General features: G+C 40.5%; 1 protein-coding gene across 6 annotated transcripts in view; it reads right to left on the bottom strand.

Annotated features, from left to right (window-relative positions):
- ADGRV1 (adhesion G protein-coupled receptor V1) overlaps positions 1-15053 on the bottom strand; it is a 270179-nt gene extending 255126 nt beyond the window's left edge. For all 6 annotated transcript variants that reach the window (XM_072139515.1, XM_072139520.1, XM_072139525.1 and 3 more), the window contains exons 1-2: positions 14763-15053; positions 10456-10549 (exon numbers count right to left, since the gene is read on the bottom strand). In XM_072139515.1, the coding sequence (XP_071995616.1) occupies positions 10456-10495 (40 nt within the window). In that variant the 5' untranslated portion in view covers positions 10496-10549; positions 14763-15053. The remainder of the gene's footprint in view (positions 1-10455; positions 10550-14762) is intronic.
- Between the last annotated feature and the right edge of the window lie 4767 nt (positions 15054-19820).

Below are 19820 nucleotides of genomic sequence, written 5' to 3'. Positions count from 1 at the left end.
AGCTCCAGTGAGCAGAGCTCTGGCACATTCTGTTGCTTTGCATTTTCTTTGATTGGTTAGATTATATTCTCAGCGTGTGTCCTGAACTCCTCTTCCCTTTAATCTGTGGGTCCACACAATCACAATATTTATGTGGGGTTTATTATGTTTTATTTAATACATTAAAAATTTTTTTACTTTTTTACTAAAAAATCTTTTTTTTGTCATATTCGGAAGCTAATAACTTTTTCATAATTCAGTTTTATAGGGTGTCATTTGTTTTGCAGGAGGAGCTGATGTTTCATTTGATACTGTTTTGGGGACAGACAGAACTGATGATAGAGGCAGTTAAAGATATAAAAAGTTATAAGTTTTAATTCATATATAAATATAACAGAAAATTTACTCCTGCTCATAATTTTCACTTTACGTCATTGTAACAGCTTAAGAAATTCCAATTTATTAAGAAACTTGAGTTGCTTGAGAAATTTTGACGTTGACATTGATGTTGATCAGCATTTGGCCCAGTTTCAGTGCTAGTACTGTCCAACCATCTGTTTTTGTAGTACTAGTTTCATCTTAGTCATTTCAGATTTTCACTGACCGCACTACCGTTTTTTTCACCCATCTGCCCAGATTTACTTAAGCCTCTGCGCCAGTTTTCTGTCAGGCTTTGCATGTGTTTTATGTGCAAACTGCTTGCACAAGTATTTAGGAAGTGGCGGCGTTACATATTTGTCACTCGCAACTAATTTGTGTCACAGCTGCACTATTCTTGGCACGACACACAATTTATCATGCAGTGTCCGTCAGAATTGTATCACACTCCCAATGTTAAAGGTGCACCAAAAAAATTTTGTGCACTCTGTTGGAGCAATTCAGGGAGCACCAGCTTCATGAAGAACATGCGCCGCAAATAATGAATCTGGCGCCCTCTGCACACTACACATAGTGCAGTTTGCACTGGGTGTGATAAATGTGGGCCAATTAGGCTACATTCACATGAGCGTAAGCCTGCCGGGCAGGCATACATTTGGCGCCATGGGGAGGAGGAGTAGTGACCCCTTTCCATAGCAATGCACATGTCCTATCTTTTCCCCGCATACAGAGCAGTACGGTGCCACACATTTGCGGCACCGTATCACTTTGTGCGCCCACTGCTGGCCTATTGGGGACATATGTACAGCCACAAGCTTGCGGCCGTACATATATCCCTTTACTGTCGTGTGAATTCAATCTTACTTCATTGGGTGAGTATCACACATAACTTGGATCAGAATAACGCATGTGGCTAATAGAATTTTTTCTAATAGGATCGGTTCAATGTACTGTGAATACATCTGACATACTGTCAGTCATTGGTCAGAGTTCTGTCTTAGTGATGTCTGATGTAGACTAGTAGAGCACTTGAATTTAAAAAAACGCTCATTGGCAAAGACCCTATGCTCTTTAGCTTAAGACTGGAGCATGTGATGCATTTTATTTTATCAAAATTTCCAAGATGTTTTGACAAAAACTGCTCCATGTGAAGACAGCCCTGTAAATTCTAACTACAAACCACACACCTTTCAATTTTGACTGTATTTGCTGACAATTTCATGTATATAAGATAGCTCAGATGTGAAAATCTGACACAACTGGTATGACAATAGAACTACTAAAGTGGATAACACCAAAAAAAGACCAAAATCTGAACCAAATACTCAAAATCAGACGATTTTCCCTGAGCAAAAACATACACATTTTGACACTCATGACAGTACATGGGCAACTGGCCTGAGGGCCTTCTTAATGTTTAAAGATAGCAAAGTGGGATCATACACGTTGGCTTTCCCAGGGAGACAAGTCACGGTCAGGGGAGTTAGCAGAAGCAGTTTCTGATTTGAGAAATGGATGGCAAATAGAAGTAAAAAAAAGGTCAAACATTTTTAGACAAAACTGTCTTTTACAAAAACAAACTGTAAATACTAGAAACAAGAAATGCCCATGTCTCCTTGATATGTCTACCTCTGGTTCTGTCTAATACATACATTTTGCAGGTTGTTCTTGTGACTTTCTTTTATCCCACTCTCCCCCTCCCCAAAAACAGTTTTTGAACAAAATTAAAAAGAAACTCCTCCTAGTTCATGCCTAGTTGTTTTATAGTGACGCAGCAAGATGCCCTCCACTTTTGTCCCACTACATCTAATGCAGCCAATTATGCTTTTTTTACATTCTGTGGTATTTCAGCCAATTTGTGTTCCTCCTGGCTAATTCTGAATAGAATGTGCACAGCAAGAAGGTATAACAATGCCCCCACCTGGATTATTCTGAATGATCAGACACAACACAGCTCAGTATTTATCCCCAGACTATGGTTTCTATTCACTGGGACTAACTCAAGTTGCCGTGACCAAAGGGAAACCTTTCTAATTTCCCCCCTTTAGTCCTACACACTGGAGCAGCGTTCCACTAAGCCGTGTATTGACAATGCAAGAGAGTTGTCACATGAAAGCACTGCTCCTCCAGCTACTTCAAAAAGGGGAGATGCCAAGAACGCGTTTAATAAAGACTCTCCCAGCAGCAACACAGCTCCGGAGCAATGGAATAGATGGAGTAGTGTACTGTAAATGTATGAAAGCAAGAATGTAACAACCAAGCGTAGAACCCAACTGTCCAAAGAAGGGGCCTTTGATGTTCACTACTTGTATTCGGCTTATAAAATCAAATTCATTGCACTTCCCAGGCACACAAACATAAGCAATTTCCGAGCCAAAAGAGACGGCTGTGTTCTGTTGCTTGTGAGCCATCTTACATTGGTGGGCGAGAGCCGCTAACATCTCCGGCGTCCCCAGGAAATGACCGCCGTGGCACGGTAATGGTGTGGTGAGACACTGTGCATGCACCGCACCATGAACACGCACAATAGAAGTCTATGGCATTAGCCATTAGCCACAGTTTCTGCAGCCAGTTCACGGCTCACATGTGCATGAGACCAACTAGAAACACAAAGTTATGGGTCTTTGCTTACTCATTTATAAACAACTATAAATCCAACTAAACCCATTTCATTGCCAATACTACTGGTGTTATCATATACATATATGGCATTGAAGAAGTTAAAGGGGCTGTATTGCATTTTATATTGATGGCTCAGGGATGAGGGGACTCCAGATGTTGACCTGGGTGGGATATGATGAACCCAGGACTCAAGTGCTGCAAGGCAGAAGTGCTACCCACTCAGCCACTGTGCCGCCCCTAAAACCAGTAAACCAGCAATATTAGACAAACAGCACTTGCCTATAATTGAATAGTGCATTATTTCACAACATGTAGACGATTCAAGGGGTTGTTTCGTAAAAAAAAAACATAACACACAAGTAAATGTATATGGTGAGATCCATTTTGTAAAACCCCTGTTTTGCTCCTTCCTGGGTCCTCGGCTGCTTTCTGTAATGTTATGATCCCTGTCACATGGAATTGTGACTACTGGTTGTAGTGGGTTACCCTGTGACCTTTGTCTGGATGAGCTATCAGATGTTTAAGGGGTAAGCCACAAATAAGAAAGTTTACAGGGAAAGTACAATAATCTAACATGATTACTCATACTGAACTTACCCAGGTAACTTTTACCCAAAGAGCTGCTTTCTTCCAAGGACATGCCATGTCTTGCAGACTTTGATGAGTCAGGGGTCTCTGCTCTCATTACTGAATGCACCAGGTGGATGTCCTTAGAATGGTCCTTTAACCAGTTTTATGTTAGTAGTGCATTTCGTAAAAAAAAGAGCGCACAGCCCGCTGACCTGCTGGAAGTCTGCAGGACATGAGGCGTTCATGTGATGTAACATGTGATTTACCATGTGACCAGACCTGAAATCTAACATACTAACATCAAACATACTGGACATAGATAGCCCCCCCCCCCCCCAATAAAACATAGATATATCCACAGCCCCCCTAATAATACATAAATATATACACAGTCCCTGACAACCTCATCTTCTTTCAGGATGTCAGTGGCTGTATACTGGGGGGTAGGCACTAGCTGCTATATACTGGGGGGTAGGCACTGGCTACTATATACTTGGGGACAGGCATTGGCTATATACTGGGGGGCAGGCATTGACTATATACTGGGGGGCAGGCACTGGCTATATACTGGGGGGCAAGCACTGGCTATATACTGGGGACAGGCACTGCCTATATACTGGGGCAGGCACTGGCTATATATTGGGGGCAGGCACTGGCTATATACTGAGGGGCAGGCACTGGCTATATACTGAGGGGCAGGCACTGGCTATATACTGAGGGGCAGGCACTGGCTATATACTGAGGGGAAGGCACTGGCTATATACTGGGGGTAGGCACTGGCTATATACTGAGGGGCAGGCACTGGCTATATACTGGGGGCAGGCACTGGCTATATACTGAGGGACAGGTACTGGCTATATACTGATGGGCATGGGCTTGCTATATACAAGGGTGCTGCTGGCTATATACTGGGGGAAGGGGGCTGCTGGCTATATACTGGGGGGGCTGCTGGCTATATACAAGGGATTAGGCACTGGCTATATACAAGGGGGCTCCTGCCTATATACTACGTGCAGGGGGCTACTGGTTTTAAACTAGGGGGCATGGGAGTCAATAGGTTTTCCCAGTTTTTTTGTGTTAAAATTAGGTGCCTCGGCTTATACTCAGGTCGACTTATACTTGAGTATACACGGTAATATATTTTTTTTTTCTGGACTGAAACATCACTTTAAATTATGATATTTCTATCAATGTTACAATTTGGACACTAAATGTAAAGATAAACTGTATATAACAGATGATATTTCACAAATAAGAAACTCTTTCTGATAGTAGCATCTTCTGCGAAAGCTATAGCGGGCTGTGACTCTCAAGCAGATAGCCCCTTGCTGCTCATGTGGTCTGAAAACCAAAAACTTTGAATTATTTAATATTAACACCTGACTGCAGCTCACTGTGAAAGAATGCGACTCACACAACAATGTAAGGTTGAAATATGGTAAGACGATCCTGCCGGGGGCTCAGATGAAGCGCACAGTTACACAGTTACTTTCTGACTGTCAGATAGATAGCTCCATGGGTCAATCCAGATATCGGATGAAGCACAAGTCTAGAGAAACCTGTAGCCTGCAGCGACCAACATTGTCATTATCACAAAAACTAGCAATATAACAAGGCATGTACGAGCCTATATATGAGCACATTTAAAGTAGCCTAAATTTCATGAAAAGGTAGTAATGATAAAAAAATAATATTAATAATGGAATAATACAAATATTGAAAAACAAATAAAACATGTGTAATAGATGAAAGCACTGGCAAAGAAGAACGAATAACTTGCTGCACTATCATGATGCTGTTGTGGGAATATTCTGCTCTTATATTCTCCGGAATTAGGGATTCCCTATGCAATGAATATTCGGATGATCTGGAATTAGAGTTTACCTAGAAGTAATCCTTCTCTCAGCAAATCCTCACGTCTTCCCGTAAAAGTTACTAGAGCAGCACCTGCAGAAGGACACGACTTACCTGAACCATGGGGCTGATAGCAGCGGCAGTCTAGATGTGGGATAAGATGGGTGAGTGGGACATGTCTTGCTGTGTTGAGCTTCTTGAGTGTATCACATTGTCAGTGTCTTACTGTGAGTGCAGGGAGGAGGGAGGAGCTGCACTGCTACTAATCCAGGCATCATTACTATCACTGCCCTTCTGCCCTCACCCACACAAGTCTATCACTTACAGCGTACAACACTGAATATGTCTATGACACATCCCACAGGAGCATATATACAAGTCTGACATATGGCAGATGGGAGCCGTGATGAGTAGTAATACAATCCTATATTAGAGATGGACATGATGACATATAGAGGCTTATCATTACATCTCACACGCATTTTGAGCAAGTTAGCATAAGCTAAAACAGTCAAATATAGGCAGAGAGGGCATTGAAACCACACAAAGGTGGGTGCACAGGAGCATGACTCTCACCACTAAGGCGGGCATACAGGAGCATGACTCTCACCACTAAGGCGGGCATTACAGAAGCATGACTCTCACCGCTAAGGTGGGCATACAGGAGCATGACTCTCACAACTAAGGTGGGTGTACAGGAGCATGACTCACAACACTAAGGTGGGCGGGCTAACAGGAGCATGACTCTCACCACTAAGGTGGGCATACAGGAGCATGACTCTCACCAATAAGGTGGGTATACAGGGGCATGACTCTCACCAATAAGGTGAGCATAGAGGAGCATGACTCTCACCAATAAGGTGAGCATACAGGAGCATGACTCTCACCACTAAGGTGGGCATATAGGAGCATGACTCTCACCAATAAGGTGGGCGTACAGGAGCATGACTCTCACCACTGATGTGGGCATACAGGAGCATGACTCTCACCACTAAGGTGGGCATATAGGAGCATGACTCTCACCAATAAGGTGGGCATACAGGAGCATGACTCTTACCATTAAGGTGGGCATACAGGATCATGACTCTCACCACTAAGGCGGGCATACAGGAGCATGACTCTCATCATTAAGGTGGGTATACAGGAGCATGACTCTCATCATTAAGGTGGGCATACTGGAGCATGACTCTCACCACTAAGGTGGGCATACAGGAGGATGACTCTCACCACTAAGTTGGGTGTACAGGAACATGATTCTCACCACTAAGGTGGACGTACAGGAGCATGACTCTCACCACTAAGGTGGGCATACAGGAGCATGTCTCTCACCACTAAGGCGGGCAATACAGAAGCATGACTCTCACCGCTAAGGTGGTAGTACAGGAGCATGACTCTCACCACTGAGGTGGGCATATAGGAGCATGACTCTCACCACTAAGGTGGGCATACAGGAGCATGTCTCTCACCACTAAGGCGGGCAATACAGAAGCATGACTCTCACCGCTAAGGTGGTAGTACAGGAGCATGACTCTCACCACTGAGGTGGGCATTCAGGAGCATGACTCTCTCCACTGAGATGGACATGCTTAAGTACAACCCTCTCATATGATGTTTATGAATCTAAAAATCTGGTGGATGTATTCTGACAACAGAGGGCTAGGACGTATCCTTCTGTATACTCATGCAGTGGTATACATCAAACTGTTCCTCTTTCCTGAAAGCGAGAAAAATGGCTGATGAGTCCGTGATGAGTGACGGAGAGTTACATCACCGAGGTCCTCCCAGAACATACGCTGAGCAGAGGCTGGGGATGTAGTTGAGTATATATCAAGCAGGATGAAAAGCCATAGCTTGCTATGACTTCCCATCCTGTGTTTCTTGCTGGCTGCAATGTATATGTGCAGACAGATGAAAAAAGGGGTCCTCCGCCTGCCAGTATGTCAATGAGTAAAGGTATTTATCATGCATAATGTGAATATAGCCTTATCTGTGCTGGGCAATGGATAGTGGAGAAGTACTACTGTAGGTCCTAAATATGGTAAAGACCCCAGTGGTAGATGTCAAAAGTGGGTGGCATTTAGTTAATCGGGCTTTATGGGAACCTATCACTAGCTGAATTTGTGAAAAATGTGCTGACAGGTTCCCTTTCAGTAAAACAGTTTCCTTCTTTAGTAAACAGTGTATCTGAAAGCGTTCTCAGGTCACCACACAGCAAACAGAAAAGGACAGGAGGCTAAAAATTAACGCTTTCCATATTTCCCTTGATGATTCAGCTCCATGAAGAGATTAAACTAAGCAGGGATTGTAGGAACGCATTAGTAAATTTATTTACTCATAGGTACATTTATATTTGTAGATACACTAGAAATATGGAGTGTTTCTTTGACACATATGACATTTTTGGAGGTGTTGTGTAACTGTTTGTAAGGAAGCTGTGTCATGTTCAGCTATATATCTATCTGCATTGATACCATTGTGATTACAGACAAGATACTTCATTTACAATTGGTGATGATCACAGTTTATATACTTCTGCACCCTTCACAATGACCTCTATACAAGTCACAGACCATGTCTTGACAATGTTCCCATAGACAAGCAATCTTCCCATCACATATCCGGACTATAACTTCCTATAGTTTTTGATCATAGCAACACACAGTAGTCTAGAACTGGAAGAACACAGTTTTGTCTGGAGTATGGGTGTAGCTCTTATTCACTTCAATGAGAGCTGAGCCAACCAACCAATTGCCCAATACACTGCAGACAAAGCGTCCAGCTCCCCCCATAATGTATAACAATGAATTGACAGGATGTCAGGTGTGGTACCCCAATCCCATCCTTGCCTCAATCAACTATTATTGACCAATCCTACTGAGGGGGTCATACATACTTTGAAGCACCTTTAAAATGTATCTACTTTGCTGCTACTGTAATATACAGCAGAGTTTCTACCCACAAATCCAGATGGAAACATTGCCCCATATTCTGCTCCAGGTGAACATTTCCTAAGAGGACAATATTCCATGTGTATATCAAAAGTAAAATGGTGTCCAAAGGTAACTCTACACATAAGATGTCTGAAGTGCTATATTATTACATGGCTTACATATGTAACAACAATGCATAACATCCCTGGTCAGACCACACATGGAATATTGTGTACAGTTTTGGGCATCAGTGTATAAAAAGGACATAGTGGAACTGGAACGGGTGCAGAGTATAGCAGCCAAGCTTATTAACGCTTTCAAGTCTCCCTTTTTCCTTTTTGGACTTCTGTTTTTTACTCCCCTCATTCCAAAAGCGATAACTTTTTTTTTTCCATTTACAGAGATGTGAGGGTGTGCTATCCACGGGACAAACTTTTTAGTGGCACCATTTAATATTCTAGGTAATGTATTGTAATGTAAGCTAGAAAAAAATTCCAAGTGTGGTGAAATTGACAAAAAAAACACTTTTGCAGCATTTTTTGTGGGCTCTGTTTTTAAGGCTTTTATTGTGCTTTCCAAATGATAATAATAATAATTTCTTTATTTATATAGCGCACACAGATTCCACAGCGCTGTACAGAGCTTGTCATATCAGTCCCTGTCCCCATCGGAACCCAGGACCCCAGCGCTGCAAGGCTGTAGTCCTGCCCTTTATTCTTTAGGTCAGTACAATCACAGGGATTCACGATTTACAAAGGTTTTTTTAGGTTTTTGTAGATTTAAAATAATTTGAATCTTTTGTACTGAAAAAAAAAATGCCATGTTGCCAATAACTTTTTCATACTTGCGTGTACGGACCTGTCTAAGGTGTAATTATTTTGCTGGAGTTGCTGAGGTTTTATTTTATATCAACTTGGAACCTATAGGACAATTTAATCATTTATATTAAAATATTTATGGATGGAAAAATGGTCAAAAAGTGGCAATTTGGACATTTTCCAGTATGGAATGCATGGCCGGGAATTATCTTTATAGTAAATTTGGTTTGTGAAGGGGGTTAAGGGAATCGGGGGACTAGAATACAAAGTTACATTAATAAACTTGACGTTATTCTGCTTAGAAAAAAGACGACTGGGGGGAGACCTCATTGCAGACCTCAACGGCAGGCCAAGGATCTCTCCAAAGAAATTTTTTACCTAGGCCTGTGACCAGGACAATGGGGCATCCTCTACACCTAGAGGAGAGGCAGTTCTACCATCACCATACACAGGGGGCATCCTCTACACCTAGAAGAGAGGCAATTCTACTATCCCCATACACAGGGGGCATCCTCTACGCCTAGAGGAGAGGCGATTCTACTATCCCCATACACAGGGGACATCCTCTACGCCTAGAGGAGAGGCGATTCTACTATCCCCATACACAGGGGGCATCCTCTACGCCTAGAGGAGAGGCGATTCTACTATCCCCATACACAGGGGACATCCTCTACGCCTAGAGGAGAGGCGATTCTACTATCCCCATACACAGGGGGCATCCTCTACGCCTAGAGGAGAGGCGATTCTACTATCCCCATACACAGGGGACATCCTCTACGCCTAGAGTAGAGGCGATTCTACCATCAACATAGATAAAGGTTCTTTACTGTACGAGCAGTGAGACTATGGAGCTCTCTGCCGCAGGAGGTTGTTATGGCGGACTCTATGTACATGTTCAAGAGAGGCCTGGATGCGTTTTCATGGGTTAAGGGAGAAAACATTTGTTTAATTCTTATAGGTTGGACTTGATGGAACAACCTTATATACTATGATACTATAACTGATAAGGTCAGATCTGACTACTGGGATGGCCACTGAGAATAATGGCGTAGAGAATAATAGTAACAGCTGCCTTTGCCTGACCAGCCGCTTAATTCATTTTGAGGTACAAGGAAGAGTCCATGATCAGCAGGTTATCCCCTTTATGCTGAATCGGGGATAGTGTTAAATACCCTTTAAATGTTTCAAATTCTTCAGTTACAGAAAACTGGTCAAATATTTTGTTAATGGTTATCAGTGCACTGTATGGATGGCAACAAAGCTGTGTAATGTTTAGCAAACAGAAGATAAATATGATACGGCACCTGTGCCCCTTTGATGATAAAGAAGAAACTCTCTTCCCATGGTTGTATAATTCCAGAAAATGATCCTGCTCCCAGTTGCTTACATTGCACAAAGCTGGAAATAAACAAGGATAAATAAAAGTTTTATTACTAAATTACCAAAAATCAAGATAATATTAAATGCATCCCCACATAAATTCTTCTTCGAATTTATGTCTTTAAAATTTGGGTAATTTTGTTGATATAAACCCTAGTCAGACACATAAGACATTATACATTTAATAAATCTTGTTCACCAGAATCAGTTTAGGCCTCAACATGCCTCATGCATAAACCAATCTAGACTTCAAAGCAGAAATGGCTATAGTTATTTTGGGAAGTTTTGATTATTGAAAGTTGCTCATGTTTTATATCACTAGGCTTCTTGTGAGTTATGCATTGATGGGGCTGCCTTTAATATAGGGTATTCATCTGGGCATTCACATTCAGTTTCATTAATCTGCCATGTATAAATATTTCTTCAATTAGATGTTATAGAAAAAAAATGTTCCTGTGTGAAGATAATTTATCATAAATGTAGTCATATAGTCCCTTAGAAACAAGACTGTGTCCTTGGATACAGCCACCTCTGCTGGAGGGATTGCACAAGGAAACAAAAAGTTTCTGAATATTAAATGTCTGAGGAGTTACTGCAGGTCCCACAGCCGTCCTGTAGTAATGATCCCTGAATCCATGTGGTCAGGCAGGGCTCAATAGTGCATGTCTGACCACCGCTGCCAAAATGTGAGGTGGTCGTATCCGAGGAAGCATCTCGCTTCTAAGGGACAACATGACTACATTTATGAGAAATTATCTTCACACAGGAACATTTTTTTCAATAACATCCAATTGAAGAAATGTTTACATATGGCAAATACATTTAATTAAATGTGAATGCCCAGATGGTAATACCCCTTTAAAGGCAGAACTGAGGAAATGTTTTTCTTATCCCATCCTGAAAAACAGATTTGAATATCCCCTATCTAGAATCACCAGTGGAGTATAGATTACCTTTAGGGAAAATTTGTCATTGATATTAACAAGACAGAAAAAATGGGCGCGAAAAAGGGGTGTGTTACTGCTTAGTTGGACCAATCGTCACAATTTTGTCCGACTTGCGCCACAATTCTGCAGTATAAACAAAGTGCACAAAAAATATGCTACCCACTTCCTGGGCAGTGCAGGGGGCACCAGATTCATGAAGAACATGCACCACAAATCATGAATCTGGCGCCCTCTGTACACTACACAGGCAAACAGTTTGCACTGTTTTTGATAAATGTGGGCCATGGTCTCTGTTGTTTGATTATCTGAATGACGAGGAAACACAACCATAATCCCTGATCCTTTTTTCTCTCATTCACATATTTATCACACTGGCTGTTTTAAGAAACGAATCCTATACTTACCAAAGACAGATCAACATGCTTTATATAGTAAAACAAGGACAACAATGACATATTTTTGAAATCACAACAAATAACTTACAATCATAAACAGAACTCAAACCTTTCCCAAATGAATCAAACATATCCCATGCAAAAACATGATTACAATACAAAGAATTATTAAATCTGGTTGTATCTAAGTAAAAGGCTTGAAAAACTTCTGCCAAAGCTGAACATTTGTTTTAGACTGGAATGTGTGTATGTCTACTTGCTCGTAGGGGGTTGTTAATAATGTTGTGACTGTTTTATCTAAATATTCAACTTCAACTAATAAAATAAAGTAAAAATGAAGATAAAAATTGTGAACAATAATGAAAGAGTAACATAACTACTTACCTGGAACTGTACACACATACATGTCTCTGTGGTAACCTCTACTGTATCCATCAGGAGAAGTCCTGTGTTAGATCATCGTAACTGCTATGGTTAGTAATATCCCCTGCATCCTCACCTGGCAGTGTATAGTGTAAAAGTAAGGATGATCTAACACAGGAATTTTTCTAATAAAAATAAAAGAGGTCACCATAGATACTACTACTCAGAAAAATACATTCTTTTATTAATATGTGTGATAAACGTAATAGAAGTACTAATGAGAGGGATTTACACATAATGAACATCTCTAAATTTGTGCAATATACTATTAGTGATTTTACTAGCTCTCCTTTCTCATTTTTTTACTAAGGATATTCAACATGGGCTCATTCATATGGACATTGTACACCCTTAGCCATTAGAAGATAAGGAAAGGAACTAAAATTTTGAGAAAAGGAAAAAAATATAGAAACCAACATGTGCTTAGCGTTTGCACAATTCAGATTAATCCAAAACACATCTCGATAAATTTGGAGAAACAAAAAGATATAACAATCTACTTATGAGTCTGTACTAATGGGATGAAAAACAGCTAAAATTCCAACAAAAAAATTGCACCAAATTGGGAAGTGTATTATGATTTATTTTGCACGATTGCTGCTGATCTACATCAATAATCAGTGTATAGATTTCTAATTAGTACCACAGGGCAATTACACTGCAGGTTCTGCATTGATTTGGTAAAAGCTTATACAGGAGTTACTGTAATTCAGATGTGAAAAATCTGCAGTAAATTCATAAAATAGCTGAATAAACCCACTCTATGCTTAGGTGCCACTTGAATTTTGGTCACAATATCTTAGTTATTATTTTTATATATTACGTGAAGACTTATATGTTCTAGATCTACTTCACATTTAAAAGGAAAACAGAAATAGGTTAGATAGTTGGCTGCTTGTATAATGTCCAGGTAAATACCCATTCTTACTTTTGAGCCATACAGAGTAGTTACCATCTCCACATACACATGTGACACATTCGGTATTACAGGCGGTACCCTACTCAAGAACACCTGACTTACAGACGACCCCTATTTACTGTCCTTTAGCTTTAGGCTACAATGATCAGCTATAACAGTTATCAAAGGTGTCTGTAATGAAGCTTTATTGTTCATCCTGGTTCTTATGACAACCCAACATTTTTAAAATCCAATTGTCACAGAGACCAAAAAAATTTCGACTGGGGTTACAATAATAAAGTATACAGTTCCGACTTACATACAAATTCAACTTAAGAACAAACCTATAGAACTTATGTTGTATGTAACCCGGGGACTGCCTGTACTTACCCATCGCCAGCCCTTCTCAATGCTGCATGAATACAGTTATAATGTCCACCACTCCTCACTACTGGAGCACTGACTTAGCCTCTGATTTACTTTTTATGTTTTCTACTCAGTTTTGTCTTTAGGGACTTCATTCATCAGAGGTAAAATAAATGATTGATGCCCTTTAGCTCAAAACCATCACTAGTAACTGGTGACTTTTCTTAAAACACACGTAAATATTATGTTTAATTCCTTTTCTTCTAGACAGAACGCCTTTGTCATAAATCTCCCACAGAACATAACAAGGCTTATGGCTTCATCGTAGATCCTTCTATCCTACTGCTGCAGTCACGGTTATCCATCAACTATCAAAGAGACTATTACAAAGACAATATGACAATATGTAGATACTCTCTATGATACCAGATTCTCTCAAAATACTCATTTCAAATGTCTTCTTCTTGCAGACAGCACAGTAGTTCTCAGGTTATAGAATATCACTCATCCTCCCTCTATAATAGATGAATTTCGAGTAATACAGAACGTCAAACATGCAGATGAATCGGAAGACAACTCCAAGGATCTGTCTGTTATCAGATACATATGGCACCACATGGTAAATAGATGATATGTGCATCTTTTCCCCATCACAGGTCATATCTATAATTTGGTTCTCCTCTGTTAAAGTTACCATAAACATAAAGTGCTCTCTGCTCTATATCATTAACCCCTTCCTGTCCTTATTATCCTTACCAGTCTCTAATTTGTTAATTCACCTTTTACTTATTTTTTCAATAACATCTACGGGTACTTTCATTTTAAAAATGTATTCTGCCATGACTTCCCTAATACTATGTACTGAACCAATTTGTTATGATGTTTTTTTTTGTAGTTATTGGCAACAAAAAACACAATGATGAAATTCTCTGGTTCCTAGTACTTACTAATTCTCCAGTATCTGTTACTTTAAAAAAATAACTATAAAAAGTAAACGAAAAAGTCTTATAGACGTGCAAGAGTAATGGCCATATTTATCTAGGACTGCAGATTATTTGTAATTAAATTTTACAATTGTCGTTAAATGGTGATGAAAATGTTGTTCGTGCGACTCAAGTGCAATTTTTGGATTCTAAGAAGAAGATTTTTGTACATCAATGTCCTAAAGTCTTATAACCCAGGGAAATAAGTAAAGCCATTACCTTCAGATGTTCAGGATGTTAGAAGCGTAAAAGCAATTGATGTAGAGTCGTCCCACTTGTTACGCTCACTCTCCTCTTCCCTCCACAGAGCTGCGGGAACATGCACTTCTTGCTACAGCTTTATTCTGAAGCATGATAAAATGTGTCTATCCATCAAAACCTAATGTGTGCAACAAGATTTTTTTCTCCCCCTTTTCTCAATAAAAAAAGGTCCCAGTCTAGCTTAAGGCTTCTTTCTGACCAGTCAGCTTGGTCTTTTAAAGTTGCTCTAGGATGATGCTCACCATGTGTGGCAGGGTCTCCTGTGGTTTGTTATTTTACTTCAATGGAGGGGGGAGGAACCCAACAAAGCACACTGACCACACTGCATATCAAAATGTAACCATGGAAGCAATTGTCCACTTGTCAGAGCCTCCCAGAAATGATCCAGCCATTCACTTCATTGAATCAATATTGAAGCTTTTAAGATTTATTAGACTGGGGAATGCTAAGTGCAATGTTTTCCACCACAGTCTTTAGGAACGTTGATTAAACAAATTATTTCTTACTTATTATGTAGTTGTTACGTAATGCTGACTGACCTCATCCCTTTGTCGTCCCTGTATTAATAAGCCGCCTTATAAATGTATACTGCAAGGCCTGACGTAATAGAGAATTATAACCAAATCCCAAATTATATCTCATATAAGCAAAACTGGTAAATGTGTAATAAAGAAGCAATCAAAATAACATGTCGAAATGGCAAATATTTCATAGTAAATCATAGCTTCTGTTACTAGAAATAAAACCTCAAAATGTTATGAATTTAACTTTTTTCAAGTACACAAACACACTAAATTTATAGAAGACAATTTTTCAATGGCTTCGGACTGCAATAGAATAACTGAGAAATTAGAAGAGACTTGTACCCAGGTAATCTTACAAACTCTGGGGGCATTTATGATGATTTGTATTGTCATATAGGCCATTAAAAAGTAAAGGTGCATCACAGGGAACTGCGACTCTCTCCCTTATTCCGCCACACAAAATTAGAAGGAAGGGGTGTAGAGAGGGCCAAGGCCGCCTTGTGCCAGCACATTAGCCTACGATACTTTTTTACACAGGTTATTTACGCATTTTTACACCAAATGGAAGCCGGCGTAGAGTTAATCCTGGTCAGACCTCTTACCCGTTTCGCAGGGAGAACATCAAGAACTGGTATAACTTTATTTAAACCTCTGCTTAATCTATGCTTAGTGAATCAGTTGGAGATCCCATTTCTAATACATATTTTCCACATAACTATGCTTGCATCTGCTCAGGGGTATAACTAGGCCATTTTCTATTGTGAGCCACTAACAATATGGCCCACATTTTTTAAAGTGTCTGTGCCAGTATTGTGTTCCGGCTCCACCGTTTTCGCCGCACCACAAAATTCTGCAGCTTATGGGGCGTTCCGGTGCAGAGTCGGACCCCATTTAATACAGCAATAATGCACCCTCTATGTTAAAGGTGCCCCAAAAAAGAGTTGGTGCACACTACAAAGCAGTGCAGGGGACGCCAGATTAAAGGAAACCTACCATTTCAAATGGTAGGGGTAAGCTGTAAATACCGAGCACCAGCTCAGGGTGAGCTGGTGCCGGTGCTTACTTTAGTTAGTGTTATTAACCGCTGTATCGCGGTTTTAACACTTTTTAAAGTTTATAGCCGAAGCTGCTTCGGCGATGCGTGCGCGCGCCAACATAGGAAAAGCCGGAGAGGTTGAAGCGCCGAAGCAGCTTCTGCTATATACTTTAAAAAGTGTTAAAACCGCGATACAGCGGTTAATAACACATTAACGAAAGTAAGCACCGACACCAGCTCACCCTGGCTGGTGCTCGGTACTTAGAGCTTACATCTACCACTTGAAAAGGTAGGTTTCCTTTAATGAACATTGTGCTTCAGTTTTGATCTGGCACACACTGCACACTCCAATGGCAAACTGCACATAGTACAGACTGCACTAGTTTTGATAAATGTGGCTCTATGTGTCTAGACATAGGTCGGTGGTTTCAGGAACGGATAGCTCACTTCTTCAGGTCCAAATTGAAAAAAACAACCTCTGATATGGACATTCCCACAGCTCGTTATTGTACAAAAGGAGTTAGGGTGCTTTCATACGTGGTGTTTGCATTGCATTTACAAATACAATGCAAATGCCAGGGGGTGGGGTTCAGTCTGATTGCATCCTCATTTCTAGTGAAACACATGCGATCTGCAACACGCACTCTATGTATGTATGTATGTATGTATGTATACAATGCAAAACACTGGGTCCCTGTTGCCAATCGCATGCCTCCAAATGTGATTGGGCCAAAATGTGACTTTGAATTTTAATTTTCTAGATTTCCCCCTCTGAAGCTGGTGGGTGACGATGTAGCTGCTATGATTTCTGTTCACTCCCTAACAAGAGTAACAATTTTATTGTGAGGAATGGCATAAGAAAAGAAATTTCAGCAGAGATAAAAGTACATTTCTCTGACAGGAAATATTTTGTTTCCTATATTCACTTTTCTAGTTTATAGAAAGGTTAGTAATCCTTTTCATCAGTATATTAATCAAAACAGTAAAACCAAAGTGCCGTCTATGCTCTATTGTTTTTTCTCATTTCTTTTTTTATCCATTCAACACTTACTTAAAGGAAATGTCATGTACATGGAGTATAACATATGAAATTTGATGTCTCTGCATGTTAACAACTTCTAAAACAAAGGGGTAACAGCTGGACAGCTGCCCTCTAGTAACTAAGTCACAGTGGGGGCTTGTATAAAAAAACGTGTGCAGAATAGAAACAATGGCAGGACAAGTCGCTTTCATTTTGCAGTCTTCACACAATAAGCAATTAAAAACTATTGGTTTGTAGTGATGAAAAGTAATGGGGGTCATTAACTTTATGATCAGAAAGTCATGTGTCTAGAAGGTAGCTTGTAGGCTTATAGGCTAGCTTAAGTGGAGATGGACAAAGTGTTCCCGCACTATGGATGGATAGAAGAATGATATCACCATCTAAATGAATATTTGGCTTCTTGAACATTTCTTAGTATCTTTGGTAAGCTCCTAGTTCTGATATCCACATCAAAATAGCTTTTTTTAAATAAAACATTTTATATTTAATTTTTATATTTATACATATTTTGGGTTTGCATGTGCAACCAAAACAGAACGAGAATCTTTCCCCATATATACTCAAGCATAGGTTGACCCGAGTATATGCCAAGGCCCCTAAATGTGCCACAAATAACTGGGAAAATGTATTGACTAGAGTAGTGATGGCTAACCTATGACACGCGTGTCAGTGCTGACACACGTAGCCATTTTCACTGACAGGGTGAGCTGGTGCTCGGTACTTACTTTTGTTAGTGTTATAAACCGCGGTATCGCGGTTTTAACACTTTTTAAACTCTAGACCAGAAGAGGCTTCGGCGTTGCGTGCGCACTACATAGGAAATAGCGGAGATGTTGCGCGCGCACGGTCGCGCACAGCGCCGAAGCCTCTCCTGCTCTAAAGTTTAAAAAGTGTTAAAACCGCGATACCGCGGTTTATAACACTAACAAAAGTAAGTACCGGCACCAGCTCACCCTGAGCTGCTCGGTACTTACAGCTTACCCGTGCCATTCTAAATGGTAGGTTTCCTTTAATATATTCAGTCACTTAAATGATAATGAACTGATTTCATAGGATTTTTAAAGCCTTCCGTTAGTGTCTGCTTGCACCACTTTTGTAACTTGAGAAAAAGTAGAGCTGCAGCTTCCGTTCAATTTTCTGCTCAAATAATGGAAGCACTAACAGAAGTGGAGAATACAGATACCATTAAAGTCTACTGAAATGAATGGATATTTTAACAGATCTTTTATTGTTTTAATGACACAAAATATCATAAGGTCAAAACACAGGTGAGAACTGGCTCTTGCTTCTGCTTATGTCCAGAATTTAAGTATTGCTCTAGGCTATTGTCTGCTATTGGCCATCAGACTTTTACCAACCAATCAGGGTCAAAACCCCCTTCAGCGCACCCTGATATTGCTCTGCGCAGCATGCCCGCGACCGTTCGTGAACATTATTATGAGGTGCCAGAGAGCTGGTGACGTCACCGAGCTCTCGGGCATACTTGCGCATGCGCACCAACACTGGCTTCCAGTGCGGCTGCGCAAATGACCGCAGCTTCGGACGTTCGCGCGCATGGTGCGCAGAGCAATATCGTGGTGCGCCAAAGGGGGATTTGCAGTGATGTCACCCTGGTCACATGTCATGAATGAGAAAGTCCCTAAGTACAAGGAGGCAGGGCAGTGATTTGAAGAGACACAGAGCTGTCAGTCAAAGTAAAGGGACGTGGTTCACTGCCAGCCTGAGAGAAAGAAGAGTCACAGCCAGGAGACATGAGTCAGAAAGCTAATTTGCATATCAGAAAAACGTCTGTAATTAAGGTACAGTGCCCCACTGGCAGCTAATTTTAGGTGATATGGGGAGGACTTGTGACCCTTTATCAGCAGACATTGTTAGTCAGGGTGGTAACATTTTGGTGACAGGTCTTCTTTAAACATATAAAACATTAACATTGTCCTACTACTATTGATTCTGAATTCTTAAAGCCACCTTCACTCATGATGTGTGCCCTATGGGTACACATACGACAGGTTAGGAACATATGATCTATGTATTATACTGCATGGAGCTTCTACCATCTAATCATCTTGCACTCTGTAAAACTTATAATAAAACATAATGTGATAAAGAAAATTATACTTTTCTTCATTAACAAGCTGAGAATATTGGAGCTAACTACACCGTTGCATTGTTCTAACACTGTGCTGCACTTGGATGACGATGAAAGGGATGCCACAGTGGATTAGCCAAATTAATAACAAGCTGCTGCTTTCTAGTGAGAATGAAAGAAGAACCAAGATACTTCATTGAAACAAGCACTTCTTAGGAAATGCAGAATCATCTATTCCATCGTCTAACAAAACACTGCAGGAAGGTATAGTCCAGGCGGAGGCTGGTATAGTCCAGGAGGTGCTCAAAGTAATAAAAATATAGTA

This window comes from Engystomops pustulosus, chromosome 1 (genome assembly GCF_040894005.1).
Source record: "Engystomops pustulosus chromosome 1, aEngPut4.maternal, whole genome shotgun sequence".
Lineage (NCBI taxonomy): Eukaryota > Metazoa > Chordata > Amphibia > Anura > Leptodactylidae > Engystomops > Engystomops pustulosus.
Note: the sequence above shows the minus strand (reverse complement) of the source record. Positions and strands in the feature narration are given on the sequence as shown.